At 31.7% G+C, this 22812-nt stretch overlaps 1 protein-coding gene and 1 long non-coding RNA gene across 3 annotated transcripts; both read right to left on the reverse strand.

Moving 5' to 3' along the window:
* Positions 1-4475: 4475 nt before the first annotated feature.
* On the reverse strand, positions 4476-13178 carry LOC133697472 (succinate-semialdehyde dehydrogenase, mitochondrial). Of its 2 annotated transcripts, none has more exons than XM_062120044.1 (21): positions 12992-13178; positions 12586-12699; positions 12363-12462; positions 11239-11287; positions 10987-11074; positions 10770-10880; positions 10217-10279; positions 10024-10134; positions 9076-9141; positions 8868-8945; positions 8704-8781; positions 8338-8404; positions 8148-8233; positions 7232-7264; positions 7092-7124; positions 6580-6680; positions 5751-5836; positions 5424-5530; positions 5268-5345; positions 4903-4949; positions 4476-4777 (listed from the first exon to the last, which is right to left on the reverse strand). In XM_062120044.1, exons 1-20 carry the CDS (start codon positions 13112-13114, stop codon positions 4911-4913), a joined length of 1611 nt encoding a protein of 536 aa, XP_061976028.1. In that variant the 5' UTR covers positions 13115-13178; the 3' UTR covers positions 4476-4777; positions 4903-4910. The 2 variants fall into 2 exon arrangements, with proteins under 2 accessions (XP_061976028.1, XP_061976026.1); XM_062120042.1 differs by having other exon boundaries at positions 4476-4804; positions 12992-13177.
* A 5621-nt stretch (positions 13179-18799) lies between these two features.
* LOC133695871 (uncharacterized) lies at positions 18800-20878 on the reverse strand. The gene is made up of 2 exons (XR_009842563.1): positions 20707-20878; positions 18800-19414 (listed from the first exon to the last, which is right to left on the reverse strand). It is a non-coding gene; the product is annotated as an uncharacterized LOC133695871 (long non-coding RNA).
* Positions 20879-22812: the final 1934 nt, after the last annotated feature.

Genomic DNA, 22812 nt, shown 5'->3' on the forward strand with positions numbered 1-22812 from the left:
GTGTCCTCATGCAATTATCAGTACTACTGTATCCAGTTCTTAGTACTTTTTCTGGTCATAAGTACGTACAGTGAATAACTGATAAAGATTAGGAACGACGTGCCCCTCATGAAAAATAACTCTTGTTTATTTTTTAAAATAGTTAAGCCCGCAATATCCTTAATTTACTTTAAACTCTTTTAGATCAACACAATTAATTAGCTCTTAAGAACATCACTCCATGTGGTGATTAAGTTTTATATGATCTGTGGAGAAGATTTTTGTATCATTGTAGATTTTCTTTCAGTATTGGAGTTACATTATAATTATACTTAATTGTACAAAAACAAAACATATTTAAAGGCAGTTGTGGCAATGGATATTTGCAGGTAGAATTTCTTGATATCTATTTTCTACTTATTATTTATTAGGTAAAAAAAATTAGATATTTATAAATTATTTATCGAGTTTTGGGTATTCATATGAATATTAATTATCTGAATATTATTTATTATTCAATAAAAAATAAAATAGTTAATATATATATTTGAAGTGTGTGTATTAAATGAAAAAATAATAAATATTATACATATATGCATGTTTTATATCAAGTTGAGATATGTATATATCATATTGTATTTTAAAAAATCTAATTGTTCTACAAATATATCTATATAATATAAATATATATTTCAGATTAAGTTAGGGCTGATTTCGGGTCAAGTTTGACAATATAATATCATACTCTACTCATTACATATCGGGTAAGATAACTATCCAGAAAATATTCACTCATTTGGATCGGATCGGTATTCGTCTGGTTCAGATTAAATTATCATCCTTATTTAAACAAGTCCTCTAACTTTAAAACTATGGTATCTTCTTTCAAAAAAAAAATTAGGTGTTGTTGCCTTTTTTTAAAAAAATTATTTTTTGTTCTTCATTTTTATTTTCAATTTTTTAAAAACTAGTGTTTTCAAGATTTTTCATCAGCCATGCTAAGTTTTACCTTCTTTGTTTTTTTTGTCCAAGTAGTGTTAGTTCTTTACCATTATTTTTTTATTTTCAAAATTTTAACAAAAAAAAAAAGGCATGCAATGATACCAAACGAGATTCAACAATTTATCTTGGATTTAAACATAGGGGGGGATAAATGTAGTTTTTATTAGAGATGAGAAAAGCACCGAACAAATAGACAAGGTTGAACAACCTTTTAGGAGCTCTCCTGTGGCTGGTACCGAGGACGTGACCATCAATGCATAAAGCTAGGGTTTCGAGTATGGAGCTTTTGATGACAGGATTTGGGGACCTCTCTTCCTCTAAAGCTTTGCTGCTGGGCTCATCTTCTGGAATTAAAGATTGTCCTGACATGCATTTCTGCTTCCATCCAAGCCAACCCTAATAGGGTCAAAGCCACCAAATTGACACTGGGCCCCACGCGCGCATGGTAAAGAAGTATAGTAATTAAATCAGATTAGGGGTGGGAAAAGGAAAATATTTGTGGTATTCGGTTATTAATTGTTAATATTTACTTAATAAAAAATAAATAAATATAAGAAGAAGAAGAAGAGAGAAATAAGTGGGAGAATATACAAATATATTTTTATTAATCTTGATATATACGAATGTGTTTTTACCCTATTGAGTATTTTAAAATTTCCAGGCCGGGGAAAGCTGGGGGAAAAAAAGAGTTTTTTTTTCCTACTAGATTTGGAACAGATTTCTCAGTTAATTTAAATATAAATATAAGAATTAATACATAGTACGTAAAACTAAATATTAAGTCTATGAATATTGAACTTTAAGTCCTGACATACACTTAAATATTAAAAAAACAATGACAAATTTAATATTAATTAAATTTATTTTAAAAAATCATCAATCATTCAAAAAATTTATTTGATGAAACACCAAAAACAGTGTGTGTACGTTGGGTTTGGAATGGGCACAAAGCCTGGGAGCATTTTCTTATCTTGTTTCCATGTTCGTTTTGAAAAGGAAAAGAAAAACTTTCACACTCACAGATCTCATCTGATAAGATTATTTTTGTCAGGTCTCTCGATATGAATTGAAGATTTCATCACTCGTAAATAATTGAGATGATCATCAACAAAAGGCAGTCCATGTTCAAACATATTCAAAACCAAATATACTAGATTTGTTGTTGCTAACTGGGTTTAGTAACAATTAAGCAATTAGACTCCAAAAATTTGAAACGTCGATCCAACTCGTGGCAAAGTCAATCACTCAGTATTTTAAAACAAAGCAAATTAGCGCGTTCCCTCGTATGGAAAGCAAGTGTTGAGAGATCTAAAAAAGGGAAATGGAAGCTATCAACTGAAATCTAACAAATGGGAATAAATGCTTTCGTCTTTGACAATCAAAGGAAGATTCGATCCTCTCCCACCAAAAAAACAATCTCACGCTCAAAGACTTGTGTTTCTATGAAGAGTACGTTTCTTCAAGTTCATATCCATGAAGAGTTAAAATCTCAAATGTTTTTTTCTTTTTCTTTTTCTTTTTTTCTTTCTGGAAGCCATACGAGTTAATTATATGTTAACCGTCCAAAGCAAGCCGGCCTATGCATGTAAACCAAGTGGAAAACAAGCTGGTTTGGGTCAACATTGAAGTGCAGGCGGTATATATGGCCATATATAGTGGCCAGCCCCCCACCACACTTGGCCGCAATAATTAATTAATTACCATGAAATTGCTTTGTATTTGGGCTTCTCTGATCTATCCATATGTGGAAGATGACATTTCATTTAGATTTGAAGATTCCTAGCTTTTTGGACTAACGCATTAGCTAGCTCACTATTTGTACCTTTATAATATAACCAAGCAAAGCTAAGGTCTAACTTTTAGTTCATTATATTTGAAGCCTCTAATCCAGTGGGAAAATGGTTGGCTTGATTTTAAGGGCATGCTAGCTTGAATTTCAAGCATCTTTAAGATGAATATATTCTCTAAAATGAATATATTCCTTTGAAGGTGAATTTGAGGGACCCATCTTTATGTACGCTTATAATACTTTAGAATAGTGTCTTTTCTATCTTGCTCGCCCTAGTGAATTGATGGGATGTTTCATTCTCTATGACTAAAATAATAATTAAGAAAAATGGTCCACAAACAAATGATTTGTGGACTGATGAAACGAATTCACCAAAAATAAAAAATTTCTAAACTCTCCATAAAATCTCCTGAACGAGTCTCTCTATTTCATCAAGAACAGGTGGATATTAATTATGAACAAGTATGAGACTGCTCCGTTGCATCCCGCGAACGAAAAATGAACAGCTAAATATTAATAAATAGACCTGTTCTCTTGAAATGTGCTTAGAGTTTCACCTATATATACAGCGATGATCGATGAAGAAGATAAAAAGATTTGTCTAAAAATATATAGAAGATAAAGGACCGGTAAGTAAGTTGGCAGAAGAGGATCTGGCAAAGCTACATAAAATATGGAATATATGACATTCCATTGGCGAAACACCTTTTGTTTGGAATACAAGATATCAGACCGTCTACACAACTTAGATTTCCCCGCCTTTCTCTCATTTTGATACTCGATTTTACCTTTTACTTTACGATGTGCTAAAGCTAAAATATTCTTATAGCTAGCCTAGATAATAACATTTCCACTGTTGGATTTTGTATAACTTCACAGTACTGTAGCATTATGAGATGGATTATAATTAGAGAGGGGAGTAATTAAGGAGGGTTTTATGATTTTTAAGTGAAGATGATGAGGACTGGGCGACTAAGTTTTTTCGTGGTTACAAGTGTTTTAATAAAATGTAACAATAATCATTTCTAAAGCAGCTCAAACAATATTGTAACGAATAAAGCTTCTAAACGGACCCTCTTTTTTTCCCGAATGTACTTCCTAATATAATTTGAAAAAAATCGCTTCCCCTCAAAATTAAGTAATTTTCTTTTCGTTATATATATTGATATTAGAATTTGATGATGATGCCCTTTATTTTACTTTAACATCAAAAGCACTTTCTAAAGCGCAGATTCTCGAACACCACCTTGTAATCTTGGCACATGCATTTTCAATTTGAAGACAGATCAATCCTATTATTTCTTGATTAATTGAGATGACTTTTGTGCACAAAATGAAGAGAAAAAAAAGGTTTAGGAACTGGAAAGGTTGAATTGTTTGTATTAATTTTTTTTAGTTTTATTAATAAAAAGGAAATCTTAATTTTCTTGGAGGAAATTGAAACCTTAGTTCAATACCTAAAAAAACAATAAATACGCGGTCCTTCTTTTTTTAGATAGAAAAAACATTAATTTATCTTTATATTAGAAACAACAGCAGCATATACTCATACAAAGGAGTTGTTGCCTCGTAATTTCCAACGTATGATTATATCAGTAATATTTACACCAGATACACAAGGAAGACATGGCAGATTTTCACATCTGCCTGCCTTGTATCTTCCTTTCTCCAGTGCAAATAGAGAAGCCAGATTGCTAGGCCGGTGTGCTAAGGCTTTCTTCTCATTAATTATACTAACAAAGAAAACACTAACAGAAGAAAAGAGAAGGCAATTAACCATTTGCGCATAAAAAGGATCACAAGTATTACCCAGATGCGAGGAAAAAGAAAACTATCTCGATGAAAGGGTTTAGAACAGACAGCAGCACGATACGTTAATTTGTCAGGGAAACGGTGCAAACTTGCATTTATTTACGTACACATGTTGTGATGCCCTGTTTGCTGGTCATCTTCTACGCTTAAGATTCAGAAAGTCGAGACTGCACACTCTCCCCAAAATCCAGCTACCTTAAGATTATGAGCCGCATTAATTGCCTGAATAAACCGAACAACAAGCATTTTATCTGAAAATTTAAATTTAATGGGAGCAACCAGATTCCAAATATAACAGGCAATTGATGATATATACAAACCTTGAACCTCATTTTCTGTTCATATCGCCTAAGCAGACATATTTCATCTGCACGGCATGCAAGAATACCTCGTTATGATGATAGTAAAAGTCTAAAAGAGGTGACAAGAACTTGATCTTTAGGGAATTGAAAAACAGGGTAATTAGTAAATCATCTCCCTCACACATAAATACAGGTTGAAAACCCTCAAATAGAAAGAATAAAGAAATGTAGATCTGTATGTGTGTGATTAAGTTGATAAACAATGCAGTCCTAAATGCAAGCTACAAGATTAGAATACCCAATTTGTGTTCTTAAACATGGGAGCGAGAGGGAGAGAAGATTGCTTTCACTTTTTCCTAAGATGCATTAAAAGTAATCTTTACCTCCAGATATTCATCCATTCCATACTTGGAGCCTTCCCGTCCAAGACCAGATTGTTTAACTCCTCCAAATGGAGCAACCTGTTTTGCAACAGACATTTTTTAAGTTTTAAGAAGCCAATCTATGGTTTCCAATGGGGAACACAGGATAAGTCCCACCTCTGTTGAAATAAGTCCTTCATTGACACCAACAAGTCCATACTCAAGAGCTTCAGTGACACACCATGAACGTTGAACATTGTTTGTGAAAATATATGCAGCTAACCCTGCATCGTTTACCAGCAAAGATAAGCTAGAATCCTGTATTACAATTGACCATAAGTCTGTTTACCATGACAATAGTATGGAAATGAAACTGGGTTAAGGAGTACATTACATACTTTCATCTGTAATACTCTCAGATAATTGATATTTAAAATGATAGCAATGAGGAAACAAAAAGATAAATACGTGTGCATGTAAGCATGTAAAGGCAGATGAAAGAACCTGCTTTTGTGTTATTAGCCATCAAGATGGCTTCTTCCTCAGTTTTGAACCGCAACAGAGGTGCCACTGGGCCAAATACTTCCTCCCTGAAACAAGGCAGAGGAGAGCATATTAACATCCTGAATGAGTATAAACCTATAGGTAATGTTAAGGAACTTCAATGACATGGATTAAAATTATGTTAATGTAAACAAATCAATGATGTCGCATTTAACAAACCAAAAGCTAACGCTACTGGTATCAACAATGTGCAAACCAAAATACTTTAAAGAACAAAAATGAAAATGCAAACCACACCGTGCTCCATTATAAACCTACACATATCCATTAACTCTTCAAGCTAAGCTCTGATTAATAAGAAAGTTCTATAATTTGAAAATGAATTAGCAGCAAGTTAATTATGAAGTTCCAACTCCAAAATCACATAAAAGAACTGATAGCAACATTTCCTAAGGAGCCTTCAATTTTTTCATCTACTGCGAACCTGGATTAGTCCCCAATCAATAAACAAGACCTCAATTTTGGTTTGTCTAAGAACATTGACCTTAAGTTTGCAATTGAATTTTACATGCCATGGTTAAGAGAGAGCTAAAAAACAAAACCACCATGAGTGTCCATGATTAGATGCCAAAACCTAAAGGTTGGCCTGTTAGTTTTTAGCATGGCTGCATGTTTCAACCAGCTGCACTGAAGGTAAGAATGTATACCCATCAGCAAGTGGCAGAGAACAACAGCCGCTATCCTTTTACCTGTTGTAAGAAAGCTGATGGACATGTTTAATTATACAGCTGAGAATTGCAGAATGAATATATTATCTTCGTGTATTTACCTCGATAGAAGCATTGCTTCAGTGACATTGCTAATTATGGTTGGTTCATAGAAACTCATTCCAAGGCTATGCCTTTTTCCCCCAAGGAGGACTTTTGCTCCCTTCAAGTACAATTTTAGTTAATTAGAAATGAGATATATACAGAACAAATAATTGAAGAATAATTATGCCAGTGATACTTAATTACTGTAACCAAGTCTATTATTTGGCTTCAGCTTCTCATATAATGAAGTGCGAGAGAACAAAGAAACAGAATGTCAAAGTAACCTAATTGCATTTTAGAATTTTTTAGCGTTGAAAATATTACAAATGCTTCTAGGTTTCACCAAAACATAGGAAAGTTTACTCCAATCTCCAAAAGTTTTCTCCCTTGGTTATAAAAATATAATGCTATCATAGGTCGAGTGTATTGCAGGGAGGAAGAGGAAATGTTGGAAGATGTAAAGACAATATAATGCATGAAGCTTTATTCAACCTAGTACATTGAATAAGATAAAACAGAAAAGGCAAACCTTAAAGATGGCATCTTGAACAAATGATTCAACCTGAAACCCAAATCACAAAGGGACCAATTGACAACAAATCTCATTAATTAAAAAGGATTATCACAAGCAAGATTGCCGACCAATTGTATGTATAAAATGCAACTAACCTTCTGGACTGCAGCTTCATTAATTAATGGACCCTGTGCGGAAACTAATAGTTATCACCATGATCTGTTCACTTCAAATCTCTTGAAAGTAGCTAATAAAAGGTTCTAGATGTACAAACACAACAAACTACATCTCTGCATGAATGTGTGATCAGAATATATTCATCCAAACAAATTACACTCCCTATTACCCAAAGTCTAGTACCCTTCGACTTTTCACAAAGATTAAGAAGGAACAATTAATGGGATGACATGTTTATCCATTCCTTCATCACTTTCTAGTATTACCCTTTTATTATATTCCAGAACCAATCATATCAAGGTGGTTGGGCTAGTGGTGAGAGGTTTGATGTGCAAAGTAGTTGATCAAGGTTTGAAACTACAAAGAAAGAACAATTTTTTTAAGAAGTATATTAATCACAACTTTTTTACCATGTGTAGGCATTATTTTCTTGCTAAATCCCATATTATAATCTAAATAAATAGTACAATTAAGACATTTTTTCATTGATATATTTACTCCTCAATTAATATGAATTGTGTTTGAAAAACTCAAGAAATAAAGAGTTTCATTTAAATCTAGTTTTACGAGGGAGAAAGTAGTTGAATTACAAATAAAATAAAATGAGTCAAATTAAAGATATAGCAAGAAGACCAAATGGTTAATAATTTTGACTTTTCATAGTCGGCAATAATTTTAGGACAGCTCAAAATGGAAAGGTGGACAAACTCTTTGAGATAGGGAGCAATAAAGATGATAAAGCAGTCTAGCATGTGTCACCAACCATTGAAATGCTATCATCCCTAGAAACTGCTAAATCTAGGAAACATAGAATACTTGACTAGCATCGCACAAATTATTATTCAATAAGGGAACAATTACGAAATATTTAAAAAAAAAATATGCAACCCCTACCTGCGTCACACCTTCGCTAAAGCCATCCCCAACTTGCATACTCTGAACAGCTTTTGAAAAAGCATCTGCAAATTTGTCGTAGATACCTGCACATAAAGGTGCAATATATCACAAATCAAAATGGCTGCATGTTACATATAAAATTAGAATTGAGGGGTAAAATCAGGGCTGTAATTCTGTAGTTGGATACCCTCTTGCACAATTATCCTGTTTGCACAAACACATGTTTGTCCACTATTACGGAACTTTGCTGCAAGCTGCAATGATATGAAATGATTTGATAAGATTACCACCACCATGACAATACCTCCCAATAATGAATGCAAAACAAAAACACATTTTCAAAATCCTGAATCAAAGCCTCTGCAGTAATAGGCTGTCCTGAAATCAGTAAATCAAATGGCTTCACCAAATCCATCCCAGTCAGATAAGAGGCTTAGTGTGTCCATCTGATATGTCTAAACATGTAGAGTAAACATTATTAAATGGCACTCAGAAATATCCATGACAATACCACAATCAAAATAAACATGCACAGGGAACCCCGCTAACTTACTGATCCTTTAACTGCCACATCTAGGTCTGCATCATCAAATACTATGCAGGGTGCGTTGCCACCAAGTTCCAGAGATAACTAGAAAGATTAAGGGAAAAGACAATTAGCTATAAGATGACTTCTGAAACATCATCACATTGATTCATTCTGCATCCTGTGCATACCCTTTTAACTGTTCCAGCAGCACCAGCCATCAACTTCTTTCCCACAGCTGTTGATCCTGTGAAAGTGATTTTTCTTACCTGAATCAGATGTATAAAGCAAGAATATCAACATTATGTCATTTGAATATCCAACTACTCTGGCCAGGACAATGCCATGTTGTCAGAGAAGAGAAGGTTGGTTTAAGGAAATAGGGGAAGGGTGTAAAACCTCATGACTTGCTAGTAAAGCATCACCAATATCAGGAGCTTTCCCCATAACCACATTCAGAACACCCTGAAATATTGAAAATTAAAACCATTAAAAACAAATGAACAGAATTCCAACAAATTTGAACTCATATTAGCTAATATAACACATCAACTGTGTATGACATGCATCTACAAAAGCAGTCCAGAAAAAGCTCCATTCATTCCATCATTATGTCATTCAAAGCAGAAAGCAGTTTGATCAGGACGATAGACCAGATCCTGCTGTTGTCCGGTGATGCAAGGACATGCTAAACCAGAATGGAGCTAAATAGATTGCCAGTGATGGATATTTTCTGTTTCAATGCTCGGTAAGGATGCTCAACTGATTATTAGCGTAGGTTAGCAATCATAACACAGGTATGCTGAGATATAAAATACAAATGAACATTTCACTCTATTTGTCAATTGTGGTTCTTCAGTAGGTGTTCCTGCAACACAAAGTCACTCGATTTAACAGTCAGCAAGGGCATTTTTCTTCAGTACTTTGCTTAGTTGGAATCTTGTGATAAACATCTAATACCCATGGGATGATACTTGGATTTTATTATGTTACATTCCCATCCCTCCTTACTTTTTAAGCACTCTTTAGTAAATATTCTAAATGTTAGCTTGCTGCAGCTTCTTCTTGCACAACCAGATAATGGAATATTTTTGGATGCTGAGACTATAATAAAACATTACAAGTATCCTAGTTTCCAACCAAAACTTACTCCAAAAACTTCATTGCATCGCAAAGGATAAGTCTTTCTCATTAAAACAACCATAAAGTGTCAACTTTATCATCAATGTCTAACAGGACACAATTTACAAAGACAACCAAGGCCACATTATATCCAAGCACTTGCATCTTACACGGCCTAAATAATTAAGAAACTTCCACTGTGCACATCAAAAGTTTGAGACTTACTGGTGGTATTCCAGCTTGAAGGGCCAGCTCGGCTGCTGCTAAAGCTGTGAGAGGTGTGAGTTCAGAGGGTTTTAAAACAACTGTACAGCCACAAGCAAGAGCAGGACCAACCTATGCAAGTGAGGAAAAAAGTATGTTATTCTTCAACAACAAACTCATGCACCAGAAAAGGTTCATTCTAAAATGAACACACCTTTCTAGTAATCATTGCCAATGGAAAGTTCCAGGGTGTAATTGCCCCAACAACACCTACAGGCTGCAAAAACTCGTGAAAATTGCTGGATAAATAGCTGAATAATTGGATTGCACAGAAACAAGCAACGCTGGGAAATTATCAAAGCCATGTAAACAGCTCAGAGAAGAAAAGTTGTGACAAGAACTATTCATCAAGATAGATCATTAAGAAACAGATTTCTGGACCGCTAACAGGATAAAGTTGACTAAAACACAATTCATGCAAGGAATGTGTCCCAAGATCTCGACCCCTGTTCTTCTCATAGATATTGAACCTGAGGATTTTAATTCCTAAAAATCATGAGTTTTATGAGGTTTTAACAAATATTGGTGCATTAAACATACATGCTGGTGCCAGAAATTAAAACACAATTTGAAAAGGCCTTGTTAAAGAGACTCAAACCAAGGGAAAATTGTTGAGGTCTATAGGAGTAGCCAGGCAGTCGGAAGAACTAATTTACTCGTATTTGCAATTAAACAGGATTTCATATATCACAAACAGTTATAGTCACCTGCTTTAGAACAAATAACCGACGATCACCAAGAGTCGCTGGAATTATATCTCCATATACACGTTTCGCCTCCTCTGCATAGAACTCGATAAAACTAGCTCCATAGCTAACCTGTTATTAGAGTCTTGGATCACATGTTGCTTGACAATGACCAGTAACACATTGTAGGGTTAATGCTTATCTCTTAATTTCCGAAAGCAAAGTTCAGATGAGATACCTCACCCATGGCCTCTTTCAGAGGTTTCCCTTGCTCCAAGGTAATTAATTGTCCCAGCTCTTCCTTGTGGACAATTAGTAGGTCATACCTTACAATACAGGTGGAAAGAATCATATGAGATTCAGTAAAGGGTAGAGAACCATAATACTCTACCAATACAACACAGTTATTTTCAACTATTTGATTAATTTGGAAGTATTTACATTCACAACACAGATAATTTAATAAGATCGTATTGGAAGGGTTAAATACCATTTTCGTATACGTTGGCTCCTCTCAGAAGCAGTGAGTTTACTCCATGCTGGCCAAAGAAAAGACAATGAACATGTTGCAACCATCACCAAGAATTTTTTTAAAAAAAAATCAATATCATTTGAAGTCCAGTAATGCAAAAGATATAAATCAAAAAAAAAAAAAACAATGTCAAGCTATATCAGAAAAGGGGCATCAAAATATGCTAGTATTACAGCTAAACAAGAAAAATCCATATAAACAATGAGGATTTTAGCAAGCTTATGGTAAAAAACAAGAGATTTCCATATTTAAGTCAGATGAGTAGATCCTATTAAGATTGTATCTATGCAAAGGTCTATGTAATACTTTGAAGGGCATATCAACTTGTAAGTCATAAAAACTAAATTGGTACTCAATTAAATCCATTCCATTCACTCTTTGCTTCTAGAGTACCACATAACTCTCGAAGAGACAGCTAAAATAATGATCTGTAGGACAGTAAATTACCAACAAATTGTGCTGCGAAAAGCTAGGATAAGAGGAATAAAAATGCAACACATAGAAGCTTGGAAGTAATATTTCAAGAGTGTGCACCACTGCATGTTTACGGTGATTATTATCATAAATACCACAAGTGTTTGGGTATGAGTTGAAGTATTTAATGTATTGTAGCAGTTAGTTGCATGGTGCGGACTATAAAGCAGGTGCAAATTACAGGTCAATTGAGAACAATAATAGTGGATTGATGTAGTAAAATAAGACTTCACCCAATTGTCATGAAATCCAAACTCTTTGAAAGGAATAACCAAGATGGTGTCACATAAGTTCAGTAAAAACATATAGATGCTCTCCAATTCAGTAATAAGGTTGACATAGTGTGAAAGAGACATCCAAGTGCCATTACCTTCTGAAAGCATGGATCTAACCTGCAAAGACAGCACAGCAATAACTGCACTTCCATGACCAATCCTCTACTAGCAATTCCCCCTATTACTACTGAAAGATAATCCACGCATGCAAAATAAACCATATTCCTCTAACAAAATTCAAAACTTAGGGAATGATAGCGCCAGTAGGGGAAGGTTAACTAGCATAAATACATTTTACTGAACGTTAGGTTGGTTCAGTGTGAAGTTTCTTACATCTAAATGCATCATAGGCAGATGATATAGCATCATTCGTCTCGCTCTGACCCATGCATGGGACATTAGCTACAACTTCACCCGTGGCCGGATTGAGAACCTGCCATTCCATGAAAAGAACACATGCATGTGATGTCATGTGTGACAAAGAAAGAAACAATACCCAAAACTAGTAGCCGCAGTAGAGCAAAATTACAAACAAACACGCACAATAATGGCAGACCTTAATAGTGTCACCATCATGTGCATCAACCCATTTTCCATCGATAAGACCCTGGGTCTTTAATAGACCAGAACTAGTTAGCTTTGAAACCAGATTTTCACTCTTCATGCTCATCTGCCATAAAAACATTAACAAATTTTAAACCTAGCTGAATTCGCAACTAGCAATACCAGAATACAAAAATACATTCAAACAGAGATTATACTTACATTGAACATTAATGAAACAAATTATTTATCAATTGAACCAGTAATTACTAAAATACTACTTATTTCTAAGCGATTAAAACATGAATTAAACAAAATGGAGATAATTCAAAATCGCGATCGCTGTATTCAATTAGCAACACAAGGATGAAAAGCAATTGATGCTTATGCGCAAGTAAAGGAAGATGAGTAGCGGTTACGTGGCGAGAGAGTGGAGGAGAAGTGCGATTCGTGGAAGAAGACGAGTGTGGGGCAGAGAAGAGACTGTGTATTTTGCACCTAATCGCCGGGATGCGTGCCAGAGCTATTCTCCCTAACGTCATTTTTTCCTCGTCTTTTTTAATGATTTCCTTCGTTGTAACCACAAGCGAGTCACAGTAGAGGGGGCTACTGACACTTTAATGAGAAGGGAGGTGCTAGTTTGGAGCCTATTTGGATATGCACGCGCTTCGCCACGTACAGTTACATATTTTTTCTAAATTGAAGAGAAAAAAAAGTTCAGGCACAATTAAATAAATAGTATAATTTCAAGATATTCATATCTTGTTATAATAAATTTAATTAATTTAATAATATAATTTAAAAAAATAACAGCAACGAATTATAAAAACATAAACAGTAAATATCATACTTAAAAAAAATTATTATATTGTGAATATCACACTAATATCAAAAAGAACTCGAAAATTAATTATGCAGCTATAATAAAAATCTACAAAATAACATTGAAAGATTTTGTATATATTAGAACGATGATTTATAGAACAAGCTAAAAAAATATCATGAATTAAATATTTAATTAATTAATTTAATTACATAATAAGATTTCTTAGATAAAAAAGTTAGTTTTAACAAAAAAAACAATAAATAAAAAGACTCCATGTAAAATAACCAAATCTTTTTCAAAAATAGTGAAAAAACTATAAAAAACAAAAAAAAATAACAATGAAGCCCAGTCTTTGGTTAAATAAATATTAAATAATAAAACTAAAAAATATAAAAACTTGAAAAAACAAACAAGAAAACTTAAACAAATCTCTTAAACCAGGCTAGTCTTTCCAGTCACGGCCCATTAGATTCTAAACCCAAACTCAACAAAAAAACTCCATTATTAACTAATTTAATATTGAATGATGAAATCAAAAAAAAAATCAATTTAGAAAAAAATGGTTAAAGTAAGAAAAACACCTGGGAGAATTGGAATCAAAACTAACATAAAAAAATGTAATATCAAATCATAAAATAAATAAAATCTTAAAAATATATAAAATAAACAAATAACAATCAAAATGATAAAGACTATGTGTTGAGATATGAAGAAAAAACAAAAGAAAAAATTGAAAATAATTCTAAATTTATAAATTATTTTAAATAAAACATATGGTGATTAAAATAATTAATATCAAGTATAAATAAAAAATAATTTGAAAGATTGTCTATAAAATTTGGAGGGCTATACATGGAATTGAAAGAGAAAATAAAAGAATAATAAATAAAAAGTTATTAATGTTAAAATAAAGATTATTAAGTCAAATACACGCGGCTAAGAACGGAGAGTCATTAAGATGATTTAAATATCTTTACAGAAGGCAGTGTTTGGTTGTTATGGGATGCCTCATGTGTCTTTTAAAAGACGTGGTAGTAGCCCACCCGCTAACACACACAAACTCATTTTAAAATATTAAACATCCTTTAGTTAAATTAAATATAATTAAAACTTAAAATGTAAATACAAAGAAACCATGGACACTAGTTAGAAAATTTTTGTTTGCAAGGATAATTTAAGTGTCCACGCAAACCTGTTTTGTTTTCAAATTATATTTTATATTTATTCAAATACTAAATTCCCTTATAATTAAATCAAATATAACTAAAACTCAAAGTGAAAAAAAAAACATGGACACTAGTTAGAAAATTTTTATTTATAAAAATAATTTAATTATTTTTTCGTACTTTAAAAAAGTGAAAGCATGAAAAAACTCCTAGACACTAACTGAATTTTTTTTGCTTGCAACAGAAATATAGTCAGTTTACATTGCTTGAAAAATATGAAAAGACTAAGATGTACTCGACTAATCTAGCAATAATTAATGAATAATGTAAAAATATTGTATTGATTTCAAATAATTTTATTTTTAAATGGCAAACTCGTCATTTCACCTTCAATCCACAGTGAACAAAGTTTGCGTGTGCAGTCAAATCCTGATTTTTTAAAAAAATGTAATGAATATTGTACGGATCTAAAAATAAATAGCCATACTAAAAATATTATCGTGAATCGGTGCTGTTGCGAGCCTTTACCATACTAAAAATATTTTAAAAAGTATATGTAATTGATATTTTTTTATTTGATGATTAAAATGTTCATACTAATAAATAATTTATTAATCCCACGTGCTACTTATTTGTTATATATATATATCGGAGTAGTTATTAAGTTGAAAGGGATAAATTAAATGAATATCGTAAACTAATTTTTCTAGTTTTGAAGAATTAATTAATTTTTTTTATAGTTTTAATTAACTAGACTCCTAACCGTGTTGATGATTCTTAATTTAATATTACTTAATTGTAAATAAAATCTTATTTTCTCGTTGATCTTTCCGTACTAGTTAGTTATTTTTTTAATTATAAAAAAATAAAAAACATGAAATGCATGAAAAATTAATTCACAAATATATTTTAAAACAAACAGACTAGAGAGCTAGTTTCTAAATCTAGAAGGGCTATTTAATTTATTTTTCAAAATTAAAGAAACTAATCAATGATTTACTCTATAATACACACACACACGGATTCAATAAAAATCTTAGATATTATCAATGATATTAGCTTTATTTGTTTTTATGTTTTAAAAGTATTTTTGAAAAAAAAATTTTTTTTTTGTCTCAAGTTAATTTTTTTGATGTTTTTAATTTTTTTAATATATTGATATTAAATAATTTTAATAATTTTAAAATATTTTTTTAAAATATTGTTTTTAAAAAATACTCTGGAAAAATAATGTTACTATACCCCTGAAGGGCCTGAACACCTCTTTATTCCTAATGCAATGGTTGGGTTTTTTTTTTTCAACGCAAAAAAGTGGTGTAAACGTTTGCTATGGTTTCTGTTTTACTGTTAATAAAACTTCAATGGTAAATTAAAAAGTTTTCACGAGCTTTTAAAAAAGTAAATCAAAATTACATATATTAATAAATTATAATAAATATATTGATTTTAACTAGAAATTAAGTTAATAAACCGAGATAAACATGTTTTTTTTTTAAAAAAATAAAAACATTTGTGTCAGTTTAAAAATGAGCCCCTAAAATTTTAATTTATTAGAATTAATAAACTTGGACTTTATTTTATTAAATTGAATATCGATTTAATATCAAAATTTATTTTTAACATCATGAGAGTTCATACAAAACCAACCCCAACAAAAAATTAAATTAAATGATCAAATCAATTCAAGATTGAATGAGAAATAAAATAAGTCAAATAATAAAATAAAATAAAATAAAAAGAAAATGAAAATATTATGAGAAATTATTGTAACCCATAATGAATTGTGTTTTTCTCCTCTTTATTTTTTCTATCTCGTATTATATAATATATTCATGATTTCAAATACTATTTTCATGGTTCCCTCAACATAATATTGTGTTACCATACCATAATTGTTAAATAAGAAGTAAATTACTCTACAAAAAGGATGTGGATGGAAAAAAAAGGTTTGAGATAGTTCACCATTCAGAATTAAAACACTACTTCATAGTTTAATGAGTATATATTAAAATTCTAATAAAAAATATATTGAAAAAAAGAAAGATGGTTTATTGTTCATATAAACAATGTTTTCACCTCGAATCTTTTATTATTTTTACAATCATAATTCACAATAGATTCACTTTGTCTTGAAAGCACAAACACTACAATGCCTGTCAGACAATGAATTAGTTATGGAAATTATTAAATCGGTGGTATTATTCTTACATGGGACTTAATGCAAACAGTTTTACCTGTGGATGTCCTTTTTTTTTTTTTTGATTCACGTGGGTGTCCGGGCCAGTTTGCGCGTACCACGACTATTTCTCACGGTCCACTGGACATCTTGCAAGTCCAGGGACAGGTTAGGCACCACGAGGATGACAGACATACACAAAAAAAATTGAACCCGGAACGGGAATAAAACAAATCACACAATTAACCATTACAGTTAGACTCTCAGTATGGATGTCGTCTTTTAGATGAAGAGGAGAACGTAGCTTTGAATGTCCCAAATAATTCTTCGGTCCGTTCGTACGGGGAGGGTTGGGCATTGCCTTGGTGGGTTTTGGGGCGTCCAATGTGATTGTTTTTTAGACTTCTGACTGGATGCAGATGACTTGTGCCATAAAGTAGGTTTCGATATGATTTATACAGTCGGTTCTGTCTTGTTCATGAACCGCGTGTCTTCGGAGCTAATTTCAATCAATGGCTCCACCCTTTGTTCTTGACCATTCACAACTCGATAAATTCAAGGCCCAGTGTCCATTGAAGCAGCCTAGAAATGGCGGGGTGCGTGGTTTAGTGTCTGCTTGGGAATTAAAATAATAAAAAATCAAGATTTAAAAATAAAAAAATCAAGATTTAAAAATAAAAAAATCAAAATTTTTAAAAATATAATGGGACCATAACACCCGATTGTTAATCACTGCTGCTTTTGTCTAGGAAAATCCCCAAGAATACTGTTATTCAGGTCAAAGAAACCATAACACGCGAGGCAGAATTACATAACAAGAGTTGGGCAGTAAGAAATGAAGAGCGTACTATCCACACGAGTACTAATGCTATATAAACTATAAAGTGAAAATTGTGTCTCTCTCAAGGCACTTAGCCATTAATGGATGGCTGGCTTGGCCACTTCGGCAAAATAGCGAGGGCGCACGAAGTGGTAATTGGTTGAAGACAAAGACAAAACTTCTTGGAAATAGTCGAGAGAGAAACATTAAATTTTGGGGTCCCGAAATACTACCGATAAAGTATTCGACAATTTTTTTTTTTTAAACACAAATCATAAGAATTAATACACCTTTGAGCTTTGGAACCCCCAGCAATGGATAAGGTAAAAATTAGTAATTATGACGTATCCTTTGCAGAGAAAGGAGGAGGTATTGCTATCGTGGCCAGTAAGATCAACTCCACGGGCTGTGCTAAATGAAAAGTTAAAAATAAAATAAAAATTATTTTATTTTTTCATACTTCATGAGTTCATGTGCTTCAAAATAAATGCTAAACAAAAAATATATAAAAAAATATTATTTTTATATATTTTATTTTAAACCAAAACCAATAAAGTAAAGCTAACAAAATAAAAAATCAATTAAATGCAATTATATGGAAAAAAATAACATTAAACTCATCGGAAAAAAACACTTATTTCTTTTCAATACAATTATCTTTTTAAATAATTTTTTCAAATTAAAATATATATAATAAAAAAAACCCATGTTTATATTATTTAAAATATTATTTCAACAATTTAACTCTACAAAATAGCATCTACGCCCTAACTATGGTAATATGGATGATGGTAAGATCTTCAACAATGTTACAACGTGTCTGTGTACAATGAACAACATGGGATTTGTTTGTACTTTAAAATCTTAGTATAAAAAAAGGGTGAAATATAAGAAAACTCCTTTTGAAATCTAGTCAGGTTAACTTAAAATTTAGGTAGTTTGAGGCTGAACTGAGCTGGGTTAAAAAAAAAAAAAAATTGTTGTAATTTGATGGGTTGTCCCGGTGATTTAGTTAAAAATTTAGTTACAATCCGTTGAATTTTATTTTTTTATTAAAATGATATCGTTTTAATTTAAAAAAATTGACCCGAGCGACCCAGTCAAAACCCGAAACCCGAACCTCGAACCGAATCGAGTCTAAAAACTAAAACCATAGAGTCTAGATTTCTAATTTTTTTTAATAATAATGGCCAAAAAAATTACGTATATAAATAGTTTGTCCTTTTTCATCAAAGGCCATACCAGAAAATAAAATCAGCTTTAAATCCAAAATTATTAACAAAGATATGAAAAATAAGAAAATAAATAAATCTGGAACTGCTCTACAAATCGAATCATAAACAGGGTCTAAAAGTAAGCATCCCATAGTGGATTCTGAACTTGAAAACATGCTCTGCTAACTTTATCACCGCTAGGCGACGACACCATGTATCAGTGGTCATCTTTATTCTCTCGTTGTACCTTGTTCTGTTGATGGCCTCTTTAACTAGATCCAAGCCTTCTTGGGAACTGCCAATGGATATGATTAAACAAGAACCTCGCATGAATTTTGAATATACATAGCTCTCTTTAAGGGGGCGGACTCGGCAGATTATAGCTATCCTGGAGAAAAGATACAGTAGTTGTCTATCAGCTGTGCATCTATTTTCATTCTCCTGTCATCCATATCCTCGGAGATTTATTTTTGGAGGGTGATTTGCAGATGGGGAGTGGTCACGGAATTTTCAAAGACAAGGTTACCAAGCATCATATATGAAACACTTGCCTGGATATGTTCGGAGAAAAACCACCATCTTCGCCAACATTACATGATACATCCTTGTTCACCGTATTTTCCTCTTGTAACAGCCTGTTCTGTTAATCACAGAAATTGCAATCAATGAATGAGTGGAGGCAATGTAATTCTCATTAACAGTTGCAGGATTACTAGATCAGAGCAAATAGTTATTGCACGCACAGCTGAGACAACTGGAATAGAATCCAAGTGATCCGAAACTTCATACAAAGCATAATTTGATTGGCTCAAAAACATCTATCAAGTTTCATGGCAGAAGAAAGCTTCGTGTTCATCGTAGAGATTAAAGAAAGGTTTTTTTTTTTTTCAGGTAACTCTACTAATCACTTTCAATTATATTAATTTCAAGACAGGAGAGAGACCACGTCAAATCAAGGAAACAGCCGTTTTTAAAAAAGGAAAAGTAAAATGATCTGCTTTTTTCCCCATACATACTGAAGGGACCGTTGAGATAGAGAAAACGAGACACCATGTATGAAACCACTCGTCCCTTCCTTTATCCAAGGCTCGGTTGTCAATTCCGTTCCGTTCTGTCTGAAATGATCAAAATATTCCATACCAATTCAAAAAACAGAACAAAAAAAAACAAATTTCATCTCATTTTAAATCTCAGTCCGTTCCGGATTTTTCGGCTAAATTCCGCCCGAAACGTTCCGGTTTCATTCCACATGTTCCGTTCCGCTCTTGAAAAGCCGTTGAATCAAATTGAACCTTATTCAATTTAATTAATTAAACCACCCAATTATAAAAAGCTCTTTTTTATTACTATTTTCTATAACAATGATATTAATAATAACATTGAAAATTATTATTACTATTTTCATTAACAATGATATTAATTTTTTAAAATTAGATTTATCACTAATATATATGGTTTATATTCATGTTGTTTTTTTCATGTTTATACTTTGTAGAAATTTGAGCAAAACAAGGGATGCTTTAGATTTCATTAGCCTTAATAACATTGATCTAACTTTATATTTAAAATATTTGTGTTAAAACATTTTACTTTCATAATATTTTGATATTTTGTTTAAGTTGAATTACTTTAAGTTAAAGATCTATTTAATCTTGACTATTTAAAAATATTTTAAATTTTGAAATTATATTTGTTTGGCATTGTGTTTGTATTGCATAATTTATAATTAATTTATCTTAAATTTGAATTATGTTTGTTGAATATATATATATATATATATGAACAGTATAACCCCGAAACGACACGTTGAAACACTCCGAAACTGAAACATTCCATTCCAATTAAAAAAACAAAATACCTACCGAAACGGAATTGATAACCTTGATCCAAGCACATAATTATTAGACTCGTAATAGGTTCAGAGCAAAATACCAAATCATGTCTATGAACGACGGTCAATGGAGTTGTGCTTGATTCTTTATTAACTTCACCGACCCGCAATCTGGCAAATGCTGTCAATGGAGTTGTGCTTGATTCTTTATAAAATTCACCGAACCGCAATCTGGCAAATGCTGCAACTTCGGGATATCAAATCATAAAATAAATAAAATCTTAAAAATATATAAAATAAACAAATAATAATCAAAATGATGGAGACCATGTTTAAAATGTGAAAAAAAAAACAAAAGAAGAAATTGAAAATAATTCTAAATTTATAAATTATTTTAAATAAAACATATGGTGATTAAAATAATTAAGATCAAGTATAAATAAAAAACAATTTGAAAGGTTGTCTATAAAATTTGGAGGGTAATACATGGAATTCAAAGAGAAAATAAGAGAATAATAAATAAATAAAAAGTTATTAATGCTAAAATAAAGATCATTAAGTCAAACACACACGGCTAAGGACGGAGAGTCATTAAGATTATTTAAATATTTTCACAGAAAATAGTGTTTGGTTGTTATGGGATGCCTCATGTGTCTTTTAAAAAACGTGATAGTAGCCCACCCGCTAACACACACACAAACTCATTTTAAAATATTAAACATCCTGTAGTTGAATTAAATATAATTAAAACTTAAAATGTAAACACAAAGAAACCATGGACACTAGTTAGAAAATTTTTGTTTGTAAGGATAATTTAAGCGTGCACGTAAACCTGTTTTGTTTTTAAATTATATTTTATATTTATTAAAATACTAAATTACCTCATAATTAAATCAAATATAACTAAAACTCAAAGTGAAAAAAAAAAACATGGACGCTAGTTAGAGAATTTTTATTTATAAAGATAATTTAATTATTTTATCATACTTTAAAACAGTGAAAGCATGAAAAAACTCCTAGACACTAACTGAATTTTTTTTGCTTGCAACAGAAATATAGTCGGTTTACATTGCTTGAAAAATATGAAAAGATTAAGATGTACTCGATTAATCTAGCAATAATTAATGAATAATGTAAAAATATTGTATTGACTTCAAATAATTTTATTTTTAAATGGCAAACTCGTCATTTCACCTTCAATCCGCAGTGAACAAATTTTTAAAAATATAATTGGACCATAACACCCGATTGTTAATCACTGCTGCTTTTGTTAATCACGCAACGCAGAATTACATAACAAGGGTTGGGCAGTAAGAAATGAAGAGCATATTATCCACACGAGTACTGATGCTATATAAAGTGAAAATTGTGTCTCTCTCAAGGCACTTAGCCACTCCGGCAAAATATGGAGGGTGCACTCCGTTCGGTACATGAGCAAGAACTTTCCAATTCTCGATCGAAATTACAGGACAATTTCTGCGTTTCTTTTTTTAGAATCAATGACTGTTGGACGACTTGATGCGTGTTTTAATATTCTGATTGTAGTGTTTTAAGATTTCCTCGATGAGAAATTTGATTTTCATGAATAAAAGCTAATCAGAAAATAAAATTATTTTTATAAAATAGCGTTGGTACCATTATTTTTAGAAAATAGCGTTGGTAAGATCTTCAACAATGTTACGACTTACGACGTGTCTGTGTACAATGAAGAACATGGGATTTGTTTGTACTTTAAAATCTTCAAAAAAAAAAAGAAAAAGGAGTTAATTATAAGAAAATTTTATAGTTTTGAAATCCCACCCCACTTGCAATTTAATTTGAAATTTAGTTAATTTAAGGTTGGAATTGAACTGGATTAAAGAAAAAATATAAAAAAAAATCTATTATGACCCAACGATCTGGTCAAAAATTTAGTTGCAATCTATTTAATTTTATTTTTTTATTAAAATGATATTGTTTTGATTTAAAAAATTATCGATTAAAAACTTAGATTGGACCGACTCTAAAAATTATGTTCTTGAATATATATATATATATATTTAAATCCAAAATTATTAACAAAGAGATGGAAAATAAGAAAATAAATAAATTTAAAACTGCTCTACGAATCGAATCATAAATACGGTCTAAAAGTAAGTATCCCAGAGTGGATTCTGAACTTAAAAACATGCTCTGCCAACTTTATCACCGCTAGGCGACGACACCAG

Source organism: Populus nigra, chromosome 6 (assembly GCF_951802175.1).
Source record: "Populus nigra chromosome 6, ddPopNigr1.1, whole genome shotgun sequence".
NCBI classification, from domain to species: Eukaryota; Viridiplantae; Streptophyta; class Magnoliopsida; order Malpighiales; family Salicaceae; genus Populus; species Populus nigra.

Excerpts from the sequence above, each read along its gene's own strand:
- LOC133697472 (XM_062120044.1), bottom strand. The coding sequence starts at position 13,114 with ATGACGTTAGGGAGAATAGCTCTGGCACGCATCCCGGCGATTAGGTGC. Across the intron at positions 10,135-10,216 it reads TGGCAATGATTACTAGAAAG|GTTGGTCCTGCTCTTGCTTG; the intron begins GTGTGTTCATTT and ends TCACTTGCATAG. Across the intron at positions 6,681-7,091 it reads TTCAAGATGCCATCTTTAAG|GGAGCAAAAGTCCTCCTTGG; the intron begins GTTTGCCTTTTC and ends TTGTACTTGAAG.